At 38.0% G+C, this 23,176-nt stretch overlaps 2 protein-coding genes across 2 annotated transcripts in view; one reads left to right on the forward strand and one right to left on the reverse strand.

The window, feature by feature from the left end:
- Positions 1-2,094: 2,094 nt before the first annotated feature.
- Positions 2,095-4,527, forward strand: hnf6 (ONECUT transcription factor HNF6 beta; the record flags this gene model as incomplete). The annotated part of the gene is given in 1 exon segment (NM_214659.2): positions 2,095-4,527. A coding segment is annotated over 1 exon segment (338 nt), but the record flags the coding sequence as incomplete, so codon positions are not given.
- Positions 4,528-8,188: 3,661 nt separating this feature from the next.
- The window catches only part of LOC591100, a 33,112-nt gene continuing 18,124 nt past the window's right edge, over positions 8,189-23,176 (reverse strand). Inside the window, exons 6-16 of the mRNA XM_030993137.1 lie at positions 22,414-22,737; positions 21,188-21,343; positions 20,493-20,762; positions 19,886-20,011; positions 18,722-18,790; positions 17,955-18,130; positions 17,133-17,281; positions 16,241-16,335; positions 14,745-14,847; positions 14,167-14,225; positions 8,189-12,296 (exon numbers count right to left, since the gene is read on the reverse strand). Of these exons, the coding sequence (XP_030848997.1) occupies positions 11,355-12,296; positions 14,167-14,225; positions 14,745-14,847; positions 16,241-16,335; positions 17,133-17,281; positions 17,955-18,130; positions 18,722-18,790; positions 19,886-20,011; positions 20,493-20,762; positions 21,188-21,343; positions 22,414-22,737 (2,469 nt within the window). The 3' untranslated portion in view covers positions 8,189-11,354. The remainder of the gene's footprint in view (positions 12,297-14,166; positions 14,226-14,744; positions 14,848-16,240; positions 16,336-17,132; positions 17,282-17,954; positions 18,131-18,721; positions 18,791-19,885; positions 20,012-20,492; positions 20,763-21,187; positions 21,344-22,413; positions 22,738-23,176) is intronic.

Genomic DNA, 23,176 nt, shown 5'->3' on the forward strand with positions numbered 1-23,176 from the left:
GTTAGATCCCCTGTCCCTCTAACACGAGAGAGAGAGAGAGAGGGGATAGGATTTAGGAGATTAGAAAGGGATTAAGGGTATTAAGAAACAAAGTTTGACAATATTCATAATGGCTAACTCCTTGTCAGTTTTAGCACTTAAAAGCATAATTTAAATTCCCTCTTTCAAGTTTCACCACAAGTTTCACCTTGCTGATGAACTCTTAATAGTTTACATTTTGTGTAGTTTTGAATATCTTCAGTAAAATGATGTTTCTCTTGAAAATGACAACAATTGAAATTGCAAAAAGAGGGTCATGTAAAATGTAGGCCTACATATTAAGGTACATTACAGTTCTGTTTCAACCAAAACATCTGTGAGAATGACCCAATTTTGCATTCCCACAGAGAGAGAGAGAGAGAGAGAGAGAGAGAGAGAGAGAGAGAGAGAGAGACAGAAAAAGGGGGGGGGGGGATTCATAAAGAAATTAAACAGTTGGATATATATATATTCATAAAGAAAGAATGAAATAGATCTTAAACATTGAATTATATTCATAGAGAAGAGAAAAGAAGAAAGACATCTGGGGCAACTCTATAAATTATTCTGATTATCTTTTCAGTGGAACCTAAAACATATATATCCTATTTTCCCAGGGTCAAATAATATATTCAAGTACCTCCCAAAGTATATATTTCTCTCACCCTCAAAGTATATCTGGCCTTCAGCATTATAGTTATACTCATTGTAGTATCACAGGTTTTTGTATTCTGTTTTTGGACTCAGTGTCTAGGCCGGTTGTAAATCATCTGGTGGATTCCCATGGTCTTTTGTTTCCAAGCCCAGACTACAAGCAAATCTTGCTTTGGAGAGAGAGGGAAAGAGAGAGGGAGGGGAGGGAGGGAAAGATGTCGGGAGAGGGAGAGGAAGAGAGAGAGAGAGAGAGAGAGAGAGAGAGAGAGAGAGAGATAGAGAGTGCGTGGGGAGGGAGAGAGAGAGAGAGGGGAGAGATAGAAAAATAGGGAATCTGCAAACAAGATCAGGTTTGATTACAAACATTTCATTTTTTGGTTACATAGAGAGAGAGAGGAAGAGAGAGAGAGAAAGAGAGAGAGAGAAAGAGAGAGGGTGAAAGAGGAAGAGAGAGAGAGAAGGAGAGAGAGAGAGAGAGAGAGGGGAAGAAAAAAGTGAATCTGCAAACAGATCAAGTTTGAATACAAACATTTCATTCATTTATTGGCTACATTGTGAATGAAAGCAAGCCCCGGTCAATGGGGACGAGAAATCAGAATGAAGGATGTAAGCAAACAAAGAACGTAAAGAAAAGAGAAGAAGAATCAAAAGATGGTGGGAAAAATTGTAAATCACAGATTTGTTGCTCCTGCTTTTTCCCATGCTCTCATTTCTATTCTGTCTTTTTTCTTCTCTTTTAAGGTTATTATCCAGTGTCTGTTTACAGAAGTTTTGTTCTACCCTCTTTTGTTCTCTTATCCTAACTTTGATCTGGTTTTATACCGCTGTTTGCTTTTTTATTTCACCCATCGTGTGACTGTGAAGTGTCCCCCTTTCACAGCTTTCCGTGTTTACAAAGATGTTCCTAAACAAATACAACCTATAAGGATGAATAGTTTCATATAATATAGTATTTGTATGTGGGTGCTGAGGGGTTTTGTATTGCAGATAGTGTTTCTGAATAAAATCTGTTTCATGATGAATAACTTCTAAGTAATTTGTATTGGGCTGCTAAAGTTCTTTGTAGCTACAAAGAGGTTCTCATTTATATTCATGGGAATTTTTAAAAGTTTTTTTGTTGATCTATTATCCGTAAATTGACAATTTAGAACAACATATTATGTATTTTCATTTTCTCTCTCTCCCCCCTCTCTCTCTCTCTCTCTCTCTCTCCCCCTCTCTCTCTCTCTCTCTCTCTCCCTCTCTCTCTCTCTCTCTCTCTCTCTCTCTCTCTCTCTCCATTTTCCAGATGTTTATACAATACATTTCCAGAGATAAATTATTGACTGCTCTTGCATTTTTTCACCTAATATTTAGTTTTTACCTTTTTTTAATTGAATGCTAATGATTTGTATCACTCTCTTTTGTATCTTTGCCATGCAGCCTGCAAGAAGAAGGAGGACGATGCCAAGAGCCCCTCGCAGAACAGCCACATCAAGAAACCGCGCCTGGTCTTCACCGACCTCCAGCGTCGAACCCTCCATGCCATCTTCAAAGAGAACAAGCGTCCTTCGAAGGAGATGCAGATCACCATTGCACAGCAGTTGGGTCTTGAGCTCAGCACCGTCAGTAACTTCTTCATGAACGCCAGGAGGCGGAGCCAAGACAAATGGCAGGACGAGATGGGCGGGGTCGGTGGTAATGTGGGCGGGGCACCCGGAGGAGGCGGACAACATCCCAACCAGGGCTCTCTAACACCAAAGTCAGAGTACAAGGCGTAGGAGTCACGGTGATGATGACGTGGATGGGGCACTTGAGAGAGATGGGCGGGGCTGTGGTATCCATGCGTTCCTCTCTACCAAAGATCATTATCGCCTGCGCTGGTCCGAAGAGCATGTGTGTGAGCTATTACTCTTTTCCAAGCCTAAGTTGAGTCGGGATCGACCTCGCCAGTAGACCTGAACCAAAACAGCATCAGCTTCAAAGAACCCCAGGTCTACATCAGCAAATCATAGGCCTGTATACCGGTACATTAAGCTGCTCTGGTCGACTCCTATCTCCTGCAAACCACTTCAAGGAGCATCTAATGCCGAACCTCCAAGGGGGTGATGCGATCTGCTGTTACCAGCGACGATGTTGCACCATCGTTTGGTCATCTGGATGGACATTCAAAGGCTGGAGAATGATTTATTTATTTCCATTGGAATCTATCAAACTACTTTCTACAGGGTTGGACTAATTTATTTCTATAGTGTGCTGTGTGCAAAAAGGGTTTCTTTTCCGTCTTGAGGCTATAAGTGCAGTGTGCAAAATGGGCGGGGCTATCTCTGTATTTCTTTGCTTGCCTGCATACATTATTACTTGGACATAATGACAAATATATCACCCATGCATACTGAATATCAGCATTTCTTGAAGAAAATTATTTCACATCTTTCGCCTGACAGCACATTTTTATTCTTGCTCATCAAAATTGAAATCAAATTTAACATTTTACTGGCTGAAAGTTGTTCTGAAATTGAAACATTGGGCTGAAATTGTAGGATGCAAATTGCAATATGTTTTGCACAATGGTGAAAAAAAGCTATAAAACAAAAATGCTTACACATTATTTATTTAACAGAATGAACAGAAAAGTGTTGTTAACATTTTGCTGGGGTTATGGTCTACAAGTAGAGATTAAAGCTCTCTGGTCGTTAGAGGGCGACATTTCACTTGTACTCTCTACTGTAAAGGCACAGTGAGATAATTTAGAATGTGTGCTCTTCAAAAGTGGAGATGTATTTTCTGCAATAAAATTTGGATGTTTTCTAAGTTTTTCATGTCTACCTCTACATGTTGAGAAAAAAAAAGAAGATAATGAGATGTAAATGTATTCAGATTAGAAATAGAAATAGATTATGAATATTCATTATCTATTTGCATAAAGAGATTATAGTGTATGTTAGTGGTATGCATTTTGGCTATCAATGGTGAATTGTGTTTAAATTATTTCACACACACCATGTCCAACTGTCCATTATTTGAACTAAAAGTATTCTTTTGTTTAAACTCTGCTCAATTTCCTTAAATTAGCTTAAAAACTAGTTGCAATTCATAAAATATTTACAAAAATATTCATTATAATTTTTATTATGAATGCTTTGCAATAAATGTTTTATTATGAAGGGATATATATTTGCATTTGTAGGCTGAAATATTTCATAAAATGTTTATTCATGATGATTTTTTCCACTTTGGTCGAAACACACATTCCCAAATAGATGATGATTCTACTAATATCATTCTAAACTTTTCATTATTCTGAATTTTGACTGATATTTGTGTTAAAAACCCTTTGCAAGGGAGCTTAGCATTCTATGACAGTATGTGTACCACTGTATGGAAAGAGGCTGGGAGATCTGTTATAGAATTTGTTAGAAATTACCAAGAAGATATTTTGAAGTATTTCTAATTACCATATTTCTTTCACATTCCATAAGTATTGAAATCTCTATTATATGTATATCTGCTTCGTGAGAAAAGGATGATTTTTGAAATATTATTTATTCACTGTATTATTATGTTCTTACATTTTGTGTGCTGTGCAAAAGTAGAGACTTTGTAAATCTCGACACGGGGGCAATTATTTGATGGAAAAAGTATTCTTCATGTACACTGTAGTATGAGTAGACTTTTTTTTTACCATTCCACAATCTTTTGTTCATACACATTTTGCAGTGCAGTTTAATAGTTTGTAGATGAAATAGTTAGCCAATGACTTGTGTCTCTAGTTATTTAATTTCATTATTTTGTTTCCATTTCATACTATTTGCCAGTGTGAAAGAATTAGTCTTTATTTCAGACCTTGTTGCTGCATTATATGGTTGTTTGAAAGCATGACAAAGAACCCTTTTTTTAAAAGCCATCATTTTGACCAAACCTCACAAATCTGACTTGCATTCTAAAACATTCATAATATTTTTATTTGTGTAATTTCATCAGACCTGTCCCTTAGAAAATACATTTCTTTTAACCTTTGAGAATTTGAGATAATTCTAAACATTTTCACAATTAACATCAAAGTTACCCAAAGCTAGAACAGCTGATAAATTGGCTTAATGTGCTTTAAAAGAAAATGGATTTGGTACCATTTTCAAATTGGCCATTTTAAAACTTTCCTTTCTTAGAGAAAAAAAAATGTAGTAAATACTGAATAAGCATAATTCTTGCCTCTTTGATCTCTAAAGCTGTTAAAGCCATTATATCGGCTGTTTGGAGCCAGAAGCCTATGCATACATTGATAGTGCGTTGACCCCATCTGGTTCCAAGCAACCAATAGACGGAGATCCAGCTTCGCCAGTCATATTGCAGCAGGCATTTTCATTTTGGAGTGATTGTTTAAACCATATTTTCTCAATTCCATGTCCTATTAAGTAATCAAATTGAATCATAATATTTATATGAACATTTTGTTGAATATTCATAACAAATGGAGCTTCAATGCTCTGTTTTTGTTAAGTAGTGAATTTGCATGTGCCATTTACATTAAGATCAACCACTATGGTAACATCTGCCATTTTATGTTGATGAGTTTTAGCTATTTATAAATCAATAGAAATGGTTAATCTATTTTGCTAATTGCCAACAGAAAAGCTTTAGCAACACATAGTTAACTTTTCATTTTGATTTTGTCTTTCAATGTCCTATCATATTCTTGTCCTTTAAAACATTTTGATTAGCATTTTTTTTTTGGAAGGGGGGGGGGGGACGATTTATTTGATTTACCTCTGCTGTTAAAATAAAATGTGAAATTCGATTTGTGAAATGTCAAACCTATAAATTGCCATATGAGAAAAGCAGGGTCATTTTTGTAAAGCAGATATTTGTTATAAATTGTTGGTCTGATTTTGACAAAAAGGCTGTATCCATTTCTCTTTTTAAGTGTAGATAATATCCCCAAATTATGTGATTTGTATATATTGTACCAGAGTTGGAAATTACCTTTTATTGTGAGTGACAATTTTCTTTTTTTTAAACAACCAAAATACCTGTGTGCGTGTGAGTTTTTGTGCAATATAAATTTTGTGTATATACACAATATCATGCTAGTGCTTTCTTATGGTATACCATTCATTTTTTCTTTCATTTTTTGTTGCAATTGCGCATTCCATTACTGTGCATTCAGCTTTTTATCATCATTTCATTTTATTTATTTATTGTTTTTTCTTTTTTGAAATGACATTTTATGTTGTGGTGACAATCTTAGTATCGAGTAAATTATTTTTACAAAGTTGTTTAATAATGAGTCATTAGACCCAGTAAGGCGCGAGTCGTATCATTTTGTCTAAGTTTCATGATCTTAGTGTACTTATTGAATGTTTAAAGTCATAGCGTTGACCTTAATTATTGTAATTCTTGACATAAATCTGATATTAGAGGGGGGGGGGGGGGGGGGGGGGGGCGAGGTGTATGATTTGTCTAGTTCACATATTTGGTATCAGCTACAAAGTTTGAATGACACGCAAGGTCACGTCCTTTGACCTTCTACTTGGGACAAGGTCACTTAATTTGACCTTTACTTAAGACAAGGTCACATTTACACTCTTTTCTATTGGTTGTGCCTTTAATTCTCGTTGGGTATAATTATATACATCTTTGTTCTTTGGAGAATTATGCAATTTTCTTTTCCGCTCACCATACCCCTTTGCTGTTCAACCCTATTATCTGTCGCGATCTAGTTGGAAGAAGAAAAAAAAGGAAAATATAGGTGAAATTTAGTCCATTGATGTTTTTAGTCTATGTGCACTGTACATGCTTCACAGTATGGACTTAATTATGTGGCATAAACTTAAAAAGCGTTAGAATTTTGTCTGTATTTTTAATAGCAATGACAGTAAACAGATTTATCCTTTCACTTTTGCATTGTATTAGCACATGCCTGCATGCGCTCCATTTGGGTACCTAAAAATATGACTCTGCTTGCAAGCAGGAAGACTGTATTGAGTTTTGCATAGAGATTAATGTCTTTATGCTACTTAATCTTCAATTTTCTGTTCTGGTTAATGTTATTTTTGGTCAACTATCCCTGTAGGCCTACACTGGCCATTGTGGTATTGTTTTTTTTCTGTTTTTTCTGCCGTTTTTCTCAAGTTTTGATCTGTAAATTTTTTTGACATTTTTTTGAAGATGTTAATATATGAATGATGTATAAAATACAATGTTTGGAGAGAAATAAAAAAAGTTCAAAAAAAGTTTGCTCTCAGGAAAAAAAAAAAATCTTTGGATATTTGTTTTGTTTATAAAGTTTTGTATGGTGTGAAAGAGGGGGGATTGCAAGACAATACAACACGCAGAAGAGAAAGACACTAAAGAGATTGAGAGAGAGAAAGAGAGGGGGGGGGGGGGGGGGGGGACTAGTCTGCAAGCACAGACCATAATTTGACACTTTATCAATCATTGTGCCTTGAGAGAAGCCTAGCTCAGCTACCTACTGGTTGTATCAAGGAGCAGCTACAGTACATGGCCTGTGGTAGTCTTATAGTGCAGACTCACTTTAACGACTGACCAGGGTTTGTGCTTGCAGACTAGGAATGGACAGAGACAGAGAGAAACAGACAGATATACTGAAAGAGAGAGGGAGGATCCACAATAAGAAAAGCATAGAGTTTGAGAGGGGGAGAGAAAGAAAGAAAGAAAAAATTGAAACAATGTGAAAAAGAAAAAAAAGGAACATGAATGCCGTAGAAGAGAGAGAGAGAGAGAGAATAATCAATTAACAAATCAAAAGAACAAAAAAGAACAAAAAAGAATCGAAAGGAAATTGAAAAACACAGATAATCACATTTTTTGTCAATGATATTATCAAGGATATCAATGAGTATGTTAAATTACACTTCTGTGTCTGTGTACATTCTAAAAATAAATCCCTTCATTTTAACATCTTTTCACCACCCCCCCCCCCCTCTTAAAGTCTAGTTTATTTTCTCTCCTGCATAATCTCAATCTCTATTTCTTCCAGTCTGTCTCTATTTAATTTGTTTAATATCTGACAGTGTCTATTATGCCATGTCCCCACTCTCTCTCCCTGTCGTTATAAATCTCTCTTTACTTCTTTCCCTCTGTATCTTTATATATATTCATAAATATCTCTCCCTCTCGTTATTCATCTTTCTTTACTTCGTTCCCTCCTTATGTTTATATTTATATATCTTCATCTCTCCTTATCCCTCCTCTCTCTTCTCCAGCAAAACATGATTCTTAAATATTGCTCTCTTAGGCCCAAAACAAATTCTCAAATACCTTCACATGTTTATAACAACTAGTGCTCTTCTGTTTCCAAGTAGGTAATCACTGTACATATACATAATGAAATCAACAGAAAAGAATTATACATCTTTGTAAATTTTTATTATTTCTCTCTTTTGTCTTCTCCACAATGAAAGAAAAACAAAAAGACACAAAACAAAAACAAAACATACCATGAAACACTGAAAACATAGACGTACATGCACCAACATATCGAACCACGACAAGCACAAAACACGATGAAGACTCCTTATGTGCAATGCACATATCAAAATAAACTTTCTTGAAAAAAATTATATGATCCAACCAAGACAATTAGTTAATTTGCAGACACTTTCTTACCAATATTTGGTAATCTCTATGGCATATTGCCAAGAAAAATAATACCTCCGCTGAGCGCCAAAAGGGTGTTATCTTGTATCTTTTAAAACGTAGAAAACGTCCTTTCTGCGCTCAACGGAGGCAACATGACATTGCTTCGACCACAACATAATTTGGCATCGAACCGACAACATATAAGGCAATTCTTGGGTAGCATTGTCAGTACTGCGATATCGTAACCTTGTTTCCCCTCTCAAAAATATAAGGCAAACCACCCCTAAACATAAAATGGACTCAACCAGGTTACATGCATTTGCCATGAGGCAGATTATTCAAATAGCAAAGCTGGGGGGAATAAAGTAATAGAAATATATCAAAGACCAAATTATTTCATTATGGATAAGCTAATGCTATCATTTTGCAATGGATATCACTAAAGAAATGGCTAAGTGTTACTCTGTTAATGTGACAAGCTTCCTTTTTTGTTATTATGCTGTTTTTTCTTTTCCTTTGTGACACGTAGAGTATATCTTTTTGCTGATAAAATGGGCAAAATGCTATAAATTAATGTTATCCGATACCATCAGTTTATTTGATATCTAAGAAACCATTAGTGTTCAAGAGCTTTTCTTGCTTCCTATTTATGCTGGTTTGCAATTATTCCCATGGAACATGAAACACAAAATCAAATTAACCCTACATCCAACCTGAGGTAATGCCAAATTTGATATATTGAAAATATTGAAGAAAAAAAAAAGTGTTTCTTTCAGTATATCAAAATAAATGAGCAAATATTATGCAACTAATTCTCATAATTCCTAGAGTTTCTGAGAATATTGATCAAGCTTTGATACTGAACTACCCTTGCTGTTGCTTCAACACATCAAGACTTTGTAACTATTTTGGGACATTCTTTACATCTTTGACTTTGAAAAGAACCAATGTTTTAATGACAACACATACAATTTATTAGAATATTAGGCATTAATTCACATTTTCTTCTCTTACATCATAAAAATGAGCTGTATTTCTTTCTATATCTTTTACTGTCACATGATTCTAAATTCCATATTTTTAAAACATTTGATGGAATGTGCACTTACATAAAAACATTATTTTCTTCAATTCTATATTGATATTGGACTCCCAATTTCATTTGGGAACCATCGATCTATCAAGGTACAGTCATACCTGCTTTAGCGACCACCTGTCTACAGAGACCACCTTTAGCACTTAGAGACTTTGGTGGTAAGCGCTTTATAAGCACTGTTTTTATCATTATTATTCTGTTTTCCTTGAAATTGGATTCTTATTGAAACCTGTACTAAAGGAACCTGTATAGAAAGACCACCTGCCTATAAAGACCGAGAGGTTGATTGAAACATTTATGATTTCTGCTATCCAAGAACACTCTCTCAGTGCTATTCCTTAATGTTCCCGTCTCAGCTCCGTTCTTGGTTTCCCTCTTGGCCTCTTGGCTTCTACTTTTCCTTGCAATAAATCTTTCAAGGAGATTTTTGAACCAAGTGCATATTAAAGTATGCTTGATCTAAAACATTTGTTGCATAGGTTTTAACCTGTTCACAGAGCAATAACTTTTCAAATGGTGGAGCTGCACTGTACCATCCATGTACAATTACATGTAATTGCTGGGATCCTATAGAAACAGTGATTGATGAAGATTAATTGAAACTCTTATTCACAAACAGGCCAGATGTACAACTAACAACTAAATTATTCATATCCCTACCAAGTTTTGGAATTTGTAAAGATGTTCATGTGTGGGTATATAGTTGTTTGTGAAGTAGGCAACTTGGCGACCACTACACGACACTGAGCCAATAGGTATTACGCTCCCGTGCGTACGTCCGTGTGCTGCCCTCTGTATACCCACGCAAGAGCAACTTCAAAGTAGGTGAACAATTTATTTGTCCCGATTGTTTGTTTCTTGAGAATGTGACATAATAAAGCTTACATTTAAAAGTATTCAACATAGGCTGTAATTCAACCAGTCAACCTTTCATTCTTGAATTATGAAAAAAATATTAACGAGTGTGAATAATTCAGTCGTTAACTGTCTGTATGGCAGGTTGGCAAGATCATTTCTTTCCAGTACATAGCAGATGTATATACTATGAATGCATTCACACAAAGGTTCGTTCAGACATGAAAGCGTAAATTCATTTTTGGAAAACGTGTAAATAAATGGCAATTGCTCGCAGCAAATGTCCTACGCTTAATCACTGAGTTCTGTAGTATAACATAAAGATAATGTAAAGCATTTTACTCTTCCATCATAACAAAAATAATTAGAAAAAAAACGTTATCTTAATGAGCCTTAAAACGTACTCACAAAGTACGGATCTGAGGGATTGGAAAGTTGTACTGTGTTTTTGGCACATTATGTTTATAGTAAATAATAATAAGAAAATAAAATAAATAACAATGATGACATAAGCAAAGCACATATTCAATTTCATACTTCATTAAGTGAACACAAAATATTGCAATTCGATTATTTCATAAACGTATGCCATATACTAAGTTGCTTGGTTTAACATTGATAGGTATCTTAGGACTTCTTACAAAAATAAAATTTGTGCACCATTTTCACAAATGCCACGTTGACCGGTGAAAAAAAATAATCATTAATTAAATGCAAGCTATACATGTATGTACTTGTGTGTACGTGTATGCCAGTGAAATTGGTATTGATGAAACCTTGCAGTTGTGACAAATCTTTAATGCACTTAACTACGGAATGGAAAAAGTTTGGTATCTAAATAACAACCTTGTTGATATTCAGAGAATTCCGTTGCATGTGTCTATATACGTGAGTGTGGACAATACTATACAATAATCTGCATGTTCATTATGGCATGAGTAGACTACTTTGAATACTACAATGTATTCACACACAAATTCTGGTACAGGATACCTATACTAAGGTAACATCCTTGAAAGTTTTTAAGTGCTGCCTGACTTAGCAGAGTGACATCTCTCTCTGCACAATCCAATCATCGGCTTCAATGATCCTTCCTGAACTGAAAATGCTCTAAATTGGCAACGTTATTGCTTGCGTCTTTGACCTTTGATCACAAAATGCTTCGAACTGCTTCTTCTACATCACTGTCCATACTGGTCAGCTCACTCTCAAGCCCAGCGACCGCACTGTTCTCTTCTAAGAAACTGGTATTGGCATAGTCTTCTAAATTGAAAACCGCCGAGTCATCGGCGCTATCAAAAACATCATCCTGATCGAAGCTGATATCGGCAAGGCTGGCATGGCGCAAGGTATCACCAGGACCACCGAGGTTCTGTAGAAAAAGAATACTGTTGACGGCGCTGTCCATCTGCTCCTGAAGAACGTCCTTGTCTTCGAGATCCTCGTCCATTATTGCATCAACTTGGTTTCCGGAGGGGTCCCGCTCGCCCCGAGATCGCGAGGCCGTCGCGTCGCGAGCACTCGCGCCAATGTCTTGGAATGCAAACAACTCTTTACTCTTCTCGCTGACCTTCCACACATCGCCACCTTTAGTCCTTTGTTCGACCGCCGGCGAGAAATCACTACTGTCCAAGGAATCGGAGCTAAGCAGCGCCTCAAGTTGGCTTCTCCGTCGCTTTGGCTTCGTCGGGGATGACAGTACTGAGTCGTCGCTCTCGCTGGTGAATGACCGATCGCGCGACTTGACCCGAGACTCGACCAGGAGGCTCTTGGTCAAGCGTAACCTGATCCCGCCGCCAGACGATGCTCCCTTTGAACCGTCGTCCTCGTCACTGCTCCCGTACCTGGACACGATAGAGGAGTGATACTGTCCTTCGGTGCTGGATGATGTGTCCCCGTCGTTGCTGACCTGTCGCTGTCTCTGCAGGACCGCTCCTCCCTGTGCGCCGGAGGATCTCCTGGCCGAGTGGTCCATCTCGGCACCTTTTCGTATTCTGTCGTGATTGGTCTTGTGGCGGGGCTCGGCTTTAGGTGGGGCCACCTTGGCAGGCTGAGCAAAGGAGTGCTCAGGGGGTGCCTCGACAGGGGCAGCCTGAAAAATTAACAAATGACAGTTGTTGTTATAAGCTACTGAAATCCTTGCTTTTGATTGGTTATCAGCAGATTTGCCACTGATCTTTGTCATATGTCATTGATAAAAAGGCTTTGCAAAACGGGTCCCAGGAATGTCATCAACATGAAACATCACATCAAGTCATATATAGCATGCACATTATCAATTTGTTTCCTATTAGTTATTATTTCAAATTTAAATTAATTTATTTTGTCAATTGCACCGACATATAAATTACCCATGTTCTGATTATCATCCCCACTTCTAACTAAAGATGATTGATACAAGCATCAGATTTAAGCGGGTCTACACTACTCGTAGCTACTCGCGGCCTCTATATAGTAAAAAATGCCTGAGAGGTACCCATTGGTCCCCCATGATCCCCTTTTTCTCATGTTAATTGAGAGCTGATTTGATGAGATAACCACCTGTCAGCGACCTGGCAGGGAGGACTAATCCTTCCTGGCCAAACTAGTGCAGATTGGTTTTCATGAAATCTTAATAGATGCGTTCGGTCATGTCGAAACTAATAGACCGTGGGCCGAGCGCGATTTTCCTTCCAGTTCGTTGCATAGATTCCGGTACAAGATTAAGATAATGTTAATAAAAAGATAAAAATACACAAATCCTAAATCAGCTTATTCCTGGGAATGAGTCCTTGTCGTTCGTATAAAACATTTTAAATAAAACGTTTAATTGACAAGTTATTTAAGAGAAATGTGCGTGAACGAGACCGCCAACTCTCTGTTCGTACACGTGTATTAACTCACCGTGCGACGAGAGTGAAACAGCACATTCTCCGTCTCCGTCGTACGAAGAAATTATGTAATCCATTCGAATGAAATGATATACATTATACATTATCATTCTGTACACTTCACATATAATACCTCAGCATGTATCTGTTATCAATTTTTAAGCCAGTGAATGCAGTGTAATTTTGAATAAACATTGTCATATTTCTTCCTCCAGGAAAGAAAAGTCACCCACATCCCGTATACCTTATTAAGCGTGCCCCCCCCCCCCCCCAAAAAAAAAAAAAAAAAAAAAAATCTAAAACTTCTAAAAAATTCAAACATTTGAAAACATGTAAAAACTACTACAGGACTGGAAATAAAAAAGACATATATCTTTTTTTTATAATTACAATGAATATTTAGGAACTCTAATTCTGTAGGCCTATTCTTAAACTACCATTGCATCGCTAATACAAGAAATTTTTTCATCAAAAGTTTTAATTACACAAAACTTACTCGAGTCTTGTCAGTACGGAGCCACTGATCTCTACACAGATCAGTGTACATTCAAGAGAATTGCATACGATCCTTACAATAATATCAAATTGGCAACGCGCTATTTCTCGTCTGTTTCATGGTAGCTATGACCCCTCATTTTCGAAATATTTTCACCCTGACGAGGTTTTCATTAGTTTTCGCAGTTCATATTTGCAAAATCATATTATTCACATCAGCAAATGTGATTGGCTTTGTGAAATATTCGAATGGATTACATAATTTCTTCGTACGACGGAGACGGAGAATGTGCTGTTTCACTCTCGTCGCACGGTGAGTTTATACACGTGTACGAACGGAGAGTTGGCGGTCTCGTTCACGCACATTTCTCTTAAATAGCTTGTCAATGAAACTTATGTTTTATACGAACGACAAGGATTCATTCGCAGGAATAAGCTGATTTGGGACTTGTGTATTTTTATCCTAATTTCTGGTTACCAAAAACTATGTACCACAAAGCCAGTCCAAAAAAAGAAAACTAAGCCCTAAAATCGCGCTCGGCCCACGGTCTATAAAGTAGCTTGGTCCTGCCAAGGCCTTCTAAAGCTGGTCCTTACCTGAGCATCAGTGGTCCCTTGGTCCTGACTGGATTCCGTCTTTGGTATTAATGATTCAACTAGTACACAGAGACAGACAAGGAGAAAAGGAAAACATTATAACAATATGAACATTTCAATTATGTGGACTTGTAACCAAAGTGACCGCGCCAAAATTCCCCAGATGAAGCCTCTTGGGACATTATTTGGAGCCACTGCTGAGAATGACATCATTCTGGTGTACTGGGGTGTGCGCCTTTTGATAGTTCACTATTGAAGGAATTTTTTAAATCTAAAAAGTCATAATTTCTTATATTTTCCCCCCTCTAATTTAACATCTGGTTTAAGACTTTTTAAGGGCAAAAATTGCCTACCGTAGTACAAGTCCAAGTCTTGAATAAAACTTAGGTTTACAATGTCAGCAACGAGCTATCAAAAAATGCACAATCTGTAGATTTGTGACGTCCCTCGAGAAACCAATGGTAAGAGCAACCAGTGTCATAGTTCAAGATTTAACTTAAGTCGATCTCAGTCTCTGTGAAACATCCCCCCTGGTGACAAAACCGGTTCTCAAATTGAAGAGGAGAAAGCCAACTTACCTTTGTTGGCCTCTGCTCGTTTGCGTTCTTCTTGGAGTGCAGCAGTCTCATCTTGGAGAAACAGACGACCCAGCATCACATTCTCAGATGAAGGCTCCTCAATCTACAAGAGAGACAAGTAAAAAAAAAAATGTTAAAACAATACACTCAAACCTGTCTGTAAAGACCACTTTTCATGATTCTCTTATTTAATGAGGTCTTAACGGAGGTGTTGCAGTACGCTGGATAAGTCTCCAGACTGTTAACCACAAGGTACGGCTTTTGAATTAGTGCTGTAAGTCGGACGCTATGTTCGTGTTCGGTTCAGCAGAGTTCGGCAATTTTTCACCCGAACTGGGTTCGGTAATATAATAGCAAGCAGCGTTATAGCCACGGCGGTTGGCACTGGGCGGGCCGGCCAGCAGGGCCCGACTAGCACGGAGGACTTCTGCCCACTCCTGATGAAAAACACTGCTTCCGATCAGCACAAATTTCACATTAAAAAACTGCTCTAAACGTAATTATTTGTGAAGAAAAGTACTACTTACATTCGTATTTCCGTCTTGAATCATGTTTTATTTTCAATTTTAAAAGAATCATGTTTTCAATTTGTCAATAAATGATATTTTTTAAAGATTTTCTGAGACGGTTGTTGTCTAATATTAGAGTCATGAAAGCTGCCATCTTGAATAGCGAATCAGGCTCGTCGAATACTGTTTTTTATAAGTTTATTTTCAATAGGAAAAGTATAAAATCCCTATTTTTCCTAAATAAATAGATACCATACTATAATATATATTTATTTCATTATTTATATTGTAAAATTTGTCTGATATTGTTACAATCAAAATAATTCTTTTGTTGTTGAATGGGTTTGAACTGAACTTGTTTTGATCAGCGCCTAGATCACGCACATGTGATCTTGTTTATGGCTTGCAATCGCGATGTAGCAGAGGTCAGGATTTGGGATTTAAATGGCACCAGTGAAGTTGCACCCACCACTGGAGAGGCATAAATCACAAAGGTGGAAAATGGGGAAAAAGTCAACATAAAATGAGCAGTCATGACATGAAAATTAGGTACAAAATGACAAGTTTATTAGCTTGCGAAAAGTAACGTTTACATTTTTCTGCCGAACATCCGAACCAGGCCTTTGCCCTCGGTTCGGTTTGGTTCGGAAGTGCCATGTTCGGCGAACTTCCTTTCGGTTCGGCTACAGAACTATTTTGAATCCCTTTCATATCCTTTGGCAAGACATTTATCTACATTTGCCACACTCCACCCAGGTGAGGAACAGAAGCAAACAACTTCAAACGCTGAAATTCTTGAAATGCTACAATACAAATTTATACAACCACATTAAGCAATATAGAACACTTAGTTCAGATTCTGCAAAAATCCTTGCGCATGCAGCAAGGCTTACCAATCTGTGTATGGGGATGGGTGACAAATGTCGGTTTTATTAAGGTATTCCTGGCACTAGACGGTTATTTCTGGGTATACTTTAAAGTGCTTACCATGCTCTCTTGGTAGAGGAGGTATTGAAACTTATCCAGCATCTTCTTCTTCTTAGCCATCAGCTGGTCACTGATCTCATCATAAGAACTCTCACCTGGGAAGAGAGAAAAGCAACATGACATCCATAGTTGGTAAGATCTTCTACAGTTTCTGCAGACTGTCCATCCAAAGTATCAGAAGTTCTTATTCCCCTACTCCTTCTTCCCACAATTTTCCCTGTCTAAGCAAGATTCTCTACGCCTACTTTACGAGTAATGTGACCCATGAACTTCAACTGTCTAATCAACACCTCACGTATCATTTTCATTTGCACTCCAGCTCTTCTAAGAACTTCCTCATTCTCCACTTACTTATTTCTTTGAGTTGTTTCTATTTGTTATTATGTTTTTATTATGTTTTTATTATTACTTTTTAGCTGACTTTTTCCCTCTTTTTCCTACTGTCCTCTTCTGTGATTCTCTCCCATTTTCTACCTAACCCTTTACCTTGAGTTCATTGACACACAGATGTCCCCCATGATATTATCCTTGTCATCATTCATGATCATGATCCTCACCACCACCACCACCACCATTGTCATCATCATAACCTCCACCACCACCATCATCATCATCATCATCACCACTTTCATCATCATCATCATCATCACCTCCACCATCACCACCACCACCACCATCGTCATCATCATCACCACTTTCATTATCATCATCATCACCTCCACCTCCACCCCCACCACCACCCCCACCACCACCACCACCACCACCATCGTCGTCGTCGTCGTCGTCATCCTCATCACCACCACCACCACCACCACCACCACCACCACCACCACCACCACCACCACCACCACCACCACCACCACCAGGGTAAAAAAACATTACAAATACTCACTCTCTTTAGCTTTCTCTTTGGTGGGAATCTTCTCATGAGCTAAGTGATAAGGTAGCAGCCTCTGGATCGCCTCGCTGTACGAAGCAAAGGGCGTCTTGAACTGAATGTTCTCCACGCAGTACTTGTCTAAATCACGCCTCTCTCGGATACTGCAAACAAAATGGGATAATAGGTTGAACAGATGGATAAATAAATGGTCACAGGACTATTAATTACATTTCGCTCACTGATAATAACATAGCATGCTGGATTACAATATTCATTTGACTAACAAAAAAAATATTAAAATAGGTTGAAAAGAATGGATAAGCAAAGTGTCATAGAACTATTAATTACATTTCGCTCACTGATTATGGCATAGTTTGATGGATTACAATATTCATTTGACTGACACTACATACAAAAATGTGAGAACAATTGGAAAACTATTATTTATGCTGAAGTCTATAAGTGACAATTGAAGGGGAAAAAAAAGCAAAAGAAACAAACAAATAAAACCCAGAAAACTGAGGTAAAACAATTAGGAAAATATGGACAGTTGGGCCATGGAGTACAACAGGTAATCTTGCAAGGGAAAAGTGTTGTTGGTTTAGTAATTGTTATTTTAGCAGGTTTTTAATAAATTTGTGTGTGCAACAGTCACATCTTTTTTTTTTTTTTTGGGGGGGGGGGGGGGGGGGGAGGCCCAATTAGTCAGTATACTACATTGTTACAGTTCTTGTTGATTGATTCATTTTCACCTGTTTTTTCTTCATTTGTTGTGTAGATGGTTTCACAACCAGAACCCCCCCCCCCCAAAAAAAAGTCTAAAAAAGGACTTACAATTCAGCTGCAGCAGGTGGTGGAGTGGGCGCTTTAGGGGGTGGTGGAGGGGAGATGATCTCAACATCTTTGCCCCCTTTCTCGTCAAATCTCTCCCCCTTTGGCGAGCCCTTGGCACCCTTCTTCTTGGGCTTGCTACGGCCGGGTTTAGCAGCTCTCACTGGGGATAGCTGAGCCTGAGTGAAATAAGAAAATGGAAGACCATTTCCGTTATTAGAAATATACAGCATTTTCAGCTAAGTCGACAATGCAAATATCTCGATTTCTTCTACCCCATACAAATATGCATTAATAAAAACATAGAGAAGTGAGAAATAGAAATCAAAGAGGTTCACTAGAACCCCTGTCCCCCCCCAAAAAAAAAAAAAAAAAAAAAAAAAAAAAAATCAAAAAGATTATAACAGAAATAAATAATTTCAATTATCTATTAATTTCTTTTAATGCACAATGTTGAACAATACAAACTTCCTGCTGTTTACTGCCTCTTCTTATTTGCCCCCTCCTTTTCCTGCTTTTTGTGTACACAACATTTGGAGATTCTATTTCCAGTATACATTTTTTGTTCATCCACAGGGAGATAGCGAAAAAGATTGGCATGGAGGGAAAGCATGTATTTAAAGAGATACATATAGATGGGATTAAAGAGGGCGGGATTCAGAACAGTACGCTATGTTTATAATATAATCCCCCCCCCCACCCCCTCAAAAAAAAAAAAAAAAAAAAATTGATAACATAACTAAAATGGCCCTTAGTATTTGAGTACATACCTTGGGTGCTGGAGTACTGGAGGACGGTTGCTGGACAGGTTGAACAGCTACATTAGACACATCCAAGGGCTGTGCATGAAACAATCAACAAAGAGAAAGAAAACAACATTGATTAAAATTGAGAACGTTCTTATTCGGACACAATGGCTCGTTTCATAACAACAGCCACAGATCTATGATATATCTGCTCACATCCGATCAAATGCAAGGATTTCAGTAGCATTATTATAATTATCAGAACTTTTAGTTGTTGACATGTTTTATGAAACAGGGTCCAGATCCGCTTCTGTCTAATCAAAGAATAAAATATCATAAGATAAATATTAAATGTATATATACATGTATGCAAAAAGCACATAATTTGACTATCAGACATTAGCTGAAGATCAAATGTCAAATAGTCCTTCTATTCATGAGTCATCTGTTAATGTGACAATCAAGGCTCCCTCTCTCTCGTTCTCCCCCCTCTGAGTCTGTCTGTCTATATATCTCTATGTCTGTGTGTCTGGCTATCTCTCTCTCTGTCTGTCTCACTCTCCCTCTCTCATGTCGCTTTATAAAAGGATGTCACCAGCAAAGGACAGTCAAACCTGTCTTAGCGAACACCTCTATATAAAGGCCACCCGTCTACAGTGGCCACTTTTCGTGCTTCCCTTAGGTGGCCTTAACAGACAGGGGGGTGTTTCACAAAGCCTTTTTTCAATGAAAAATGACTTAAATCAGTGACCAATCTGCAGATAACCAATCAGAAGTAAGGATTTCACTAGCTTATAAAAAAAAACTGTCACTTGCCACTGATGACAAGTTTTGTGAAATGGGGCCCAGGGGGGTGTTGCACAAAGATCTTAAGTTGAACTTATCTCCAAGTTGGACTTAACATTTATGGAAAGCCATTAGCATCCTTGAAAATATTTTTGTAAAAGTTATTTTAAAAGGCATAAAATGTTGATTCAAATCATTCATATTTTCTATTATCATGGGAGATTACATGTTCTTGATGTGGAGTTTATGAAAAGTCTAGAGTACTTGAATATTTGCTTTTGAATGTATTTCATTATAAGGCTACAAATGGCTCTCCATAATATTTAAGTCCAACTTAAAGTTAATTTTGACTTGGAATCTTTGTGAAACACCCCCCCCCCCCCCAGGTCTGCCTGTACCTACCTTCTTCTGGCCCGGATGCAGCTTGGCCTGCTGCTGACGGTAGAACTCTTGTTGCTGCTGTGGAGTCATGTTCTTGAGCTGCTCCTGGAGACGTCTCAGGACATCCTGCTGTTGAGGTGTCAGGTTCTGGAGCAGAAAAACAGAAATATGTTTATCTTTAAAGATAAAGTTCAGTTCTAGTCATGCGATTGCATTGTGGAAGAAACGTTTTGGAATCGATCAGAAAAGGTTGATCATTTAGCATATAAGTAATTGGTGTGTACTGCAAGGTTCTCGAATCATCAAAATGATAACAAATTTGGTCACGTCTTGGTAAAGTTACAAGCACTGTACACAGAAAGATAAATAAGGGCCAACACAAACATGTGGCATACAAATCGGGCCTCATTTTTAAGCTGTTACTTGTCATATATAAAATATGAAGGCATTTGAAGAGCCATGCTTTTCAAGGAACATTTTTCCACACTTGCATAATAACAATGATTATGATAATGCTCACATATTATTTTTCACCTCTCCCTAGAACTCAACCTTCTCTGAGTTGATGCTCTTGTGGTAATAACTAGACAGTTTAGAAGAAAAAAGGGAGCAATAAGAAATAACCAACCTTGCCCACCAACTGAACAATATTTGTGGTGAAGATATGCTGGAAGGTGCTTGCTGAGCTGCTAGCTCCTGGTATCTGTACCCCTGGTACCGGTACAGGTATACCGGTAGACGAGGAGGAGGAGGAGGCAACAGGTTGGTCGGACCCCTGGGCCCCTGCTGCTGGGGCAGGGGTTTGGGTGGTGGCTTGGGCTGCAGCGGCGGCTGCTGCTGCAGCAGCTGCGAAGGCAGATGACACTTGCTGGTCGGTGGTGGCGGCGGTGGTGCAGACCTGAAAAGGATAGCAGTGAGAAGTGGTAATTAATAATAATGAAGATAATGATGATGATGATGATGAAGATGATGACACATGATAAGATATTGTACTTTTAAATGTAAGCTTTAAACCTCGTCTGCACTAGTTTGGCTAGAAGGGATAAGACCACACAGAAAAATAAAAAGAAAAAAGAGGATCATGGGGGAATAACAGGCACCGATTGGGGAAGTTTTCCATATAGAGGGAGCAAGTAGCTACAAGTAGTACATTGGGCTTTAATATGCAACATTCTCAAGAAGCATGAATGGGAACATATTTAATTTTCATGCACTTACTTGAAAATTGCAAAACTTGGTAAGGGTATGAATTGTTTGGTTGCTAACTGATGTATAAACAAAAAGACACCCCCCCCCCCAAAAAAAAGGAATTTGTTGTCATACCTTGTATTGTCCTGTAGGTTGGCTAGATATAGCAGTAACTGCTGCGGGTTTAGGAATGTTGGGTGTGGGCGCTACAGGCCCGTATGACTGCAGAGTTGTACCTGAAGTCCCTAGATTTGAGGGGGCCATAGCAAAAGTCCCAGAACTGGCAGCATTCTGAAAAAGGGAGTAATGAAAAAGTGTTTGATAATGTAATGTTCCATCAATAACTTTCCTCAATAGGACATTTTCAAAATGTGACCGAATTTATACTGAAGTGCATTGATGCAAGTATTTTATTCATCTGTTATGAATAATTGTATTTCCACAGTCAGAATGCATATATCACATGTTGCTAGGTAAGGCATTCATAACGGTTGTCCTACCAAGCAACCACCAATATATTCAATTTGAATTCTGACTATCAAGACACATTTATTTGTAACAGGTGAATGAAAAAATTTATATCGAGGTGCTTCACAAAGGTATATGCATCAATTTAGTTACCTTATGAGAATGGTCTTTTTCTTTTTTATATAATGTACAAAGGGCAGACACCACGACATGCTGCATCTGACACACAACAGAATGAGACGTCTTGACAATAGCTATACAGTGTATAAAGAGGCTGTCATACAATGTTCAATGTAATGACAAAAAAAATTCTGGATACTAACAAGAAAAATTACTAATGTCTAGCAGATCACCCATTAAAGTTAAGACACAACACAGCTCATTAGATAATCTGAACACAATTCCTGCAAGTGACATTATGGTGTATTCAAATTACATTTATTGCATTTTTTAAAAGTCATTGATCATTGTGTTTCAGTGAAAAAGCCCTGTTATTTCCACCGAGAATAAGGACCATTCTCATTGGACTGCCTGATCTTGAAGTCTATTCCATGACACAGCAGAGTCATCAGCCACAAAGCTGCCAATCGTCCCTATTTTAAAGGAATGATTCCTAGTTTTTTACCCTAAAGCTAATGATATGAACCCCAGATTCCTCTCTTTTTCTGAAACCTTCTGTGTAAAAAAGTATACAAAATGACTGAACTCTTACTTTTGCCTCAAGGGATTCATCATTTTTGCTCTCTACGGTCGTTCCCTACGCCTGTAGGCCTATTGTCGATCCCAACATTATCTGTTATGTGATATTTATGTTGTATTTTTGTTTGTCTTTTGATCGTTTTGTATTTTTATCAGATTGTGGAAATAAACTTGAATTGAATTGATGTACTCACCTGAATACCACCATCAGATGCCGTGACCTCCACCTTGACACTCACGACGTTAGGTAAGGCAGTGGCAGGTGCTCGCCCAGCGAGGGCACCACCACCTCCAGCTCCAGTCCTGGCTGGAGGAGGAGGTGCAGTGGTGGTGTCTGACGACGCCTCCAGCTTGGCCCTGGCCTGGCTGTTGATCTTCTGCTGCAGGTCCAGGAGCTGCTGAAGCATCGCCTCTTGCTTGGGGGTGCGGTTGACGATGCCTTCTAGCTGTCGGATGAACCCTTGGACGCTGTGTAGGCTCTGCTGTGTCTGGACACTGAAGTGGGAGGTTTTGGCCTTCTGAAAAAGTCAACCATTGAAATATAAAGCCCCACTGCACTAGTTACAACTACTTGCTCCCTCTATAAAAAGCAATGCCTCATCGGTGCCTGTTGGTCCCCCATGATCCTCTTTTTCTTATGTTAATTGAGATCTGAGTTGATGAGATAGCCACCTGTCAGTAACCACCCTGAGTGGTCTAATCCTCCTAGCCAAACTAGTAAAGACAGCCTTTAAACATGAATTTAACAGTAATTTCATGAATGAACACATGTGTGGCTATCTACTTTGAGAAAACATAGATCTAAATTCGATCATTCAATTGCAAATAGTTAGCGCCTTTTATACATTTCTCTTCGAGATAATTCTCAATTTTATCACTTGTTCCAATTCTCAAAAAAATTATCAATTTAAGCTGCATATTTGTTCTAGCTTCGCTTTTATACAATAGTACAATGAA

The sequence above is a fragment of the Strongylocentrotus purpuratus genome, unplaced genomic scaffold (assembly GCF_000002235.5).
Source record: "Strongylocentrotus purpuratus isolate Spur 01 unplaced genomic scaffold, Spur_5.0 spur5_scaffold_20, whole genome shotgun sequence".
NCBI lineage: Eukaryota > Metazoa > Echinodermata > Echinoidea > Camarodonta > Strongylocentrotidae > Strongylocentrotus > Strongylocentrotus purpuratus.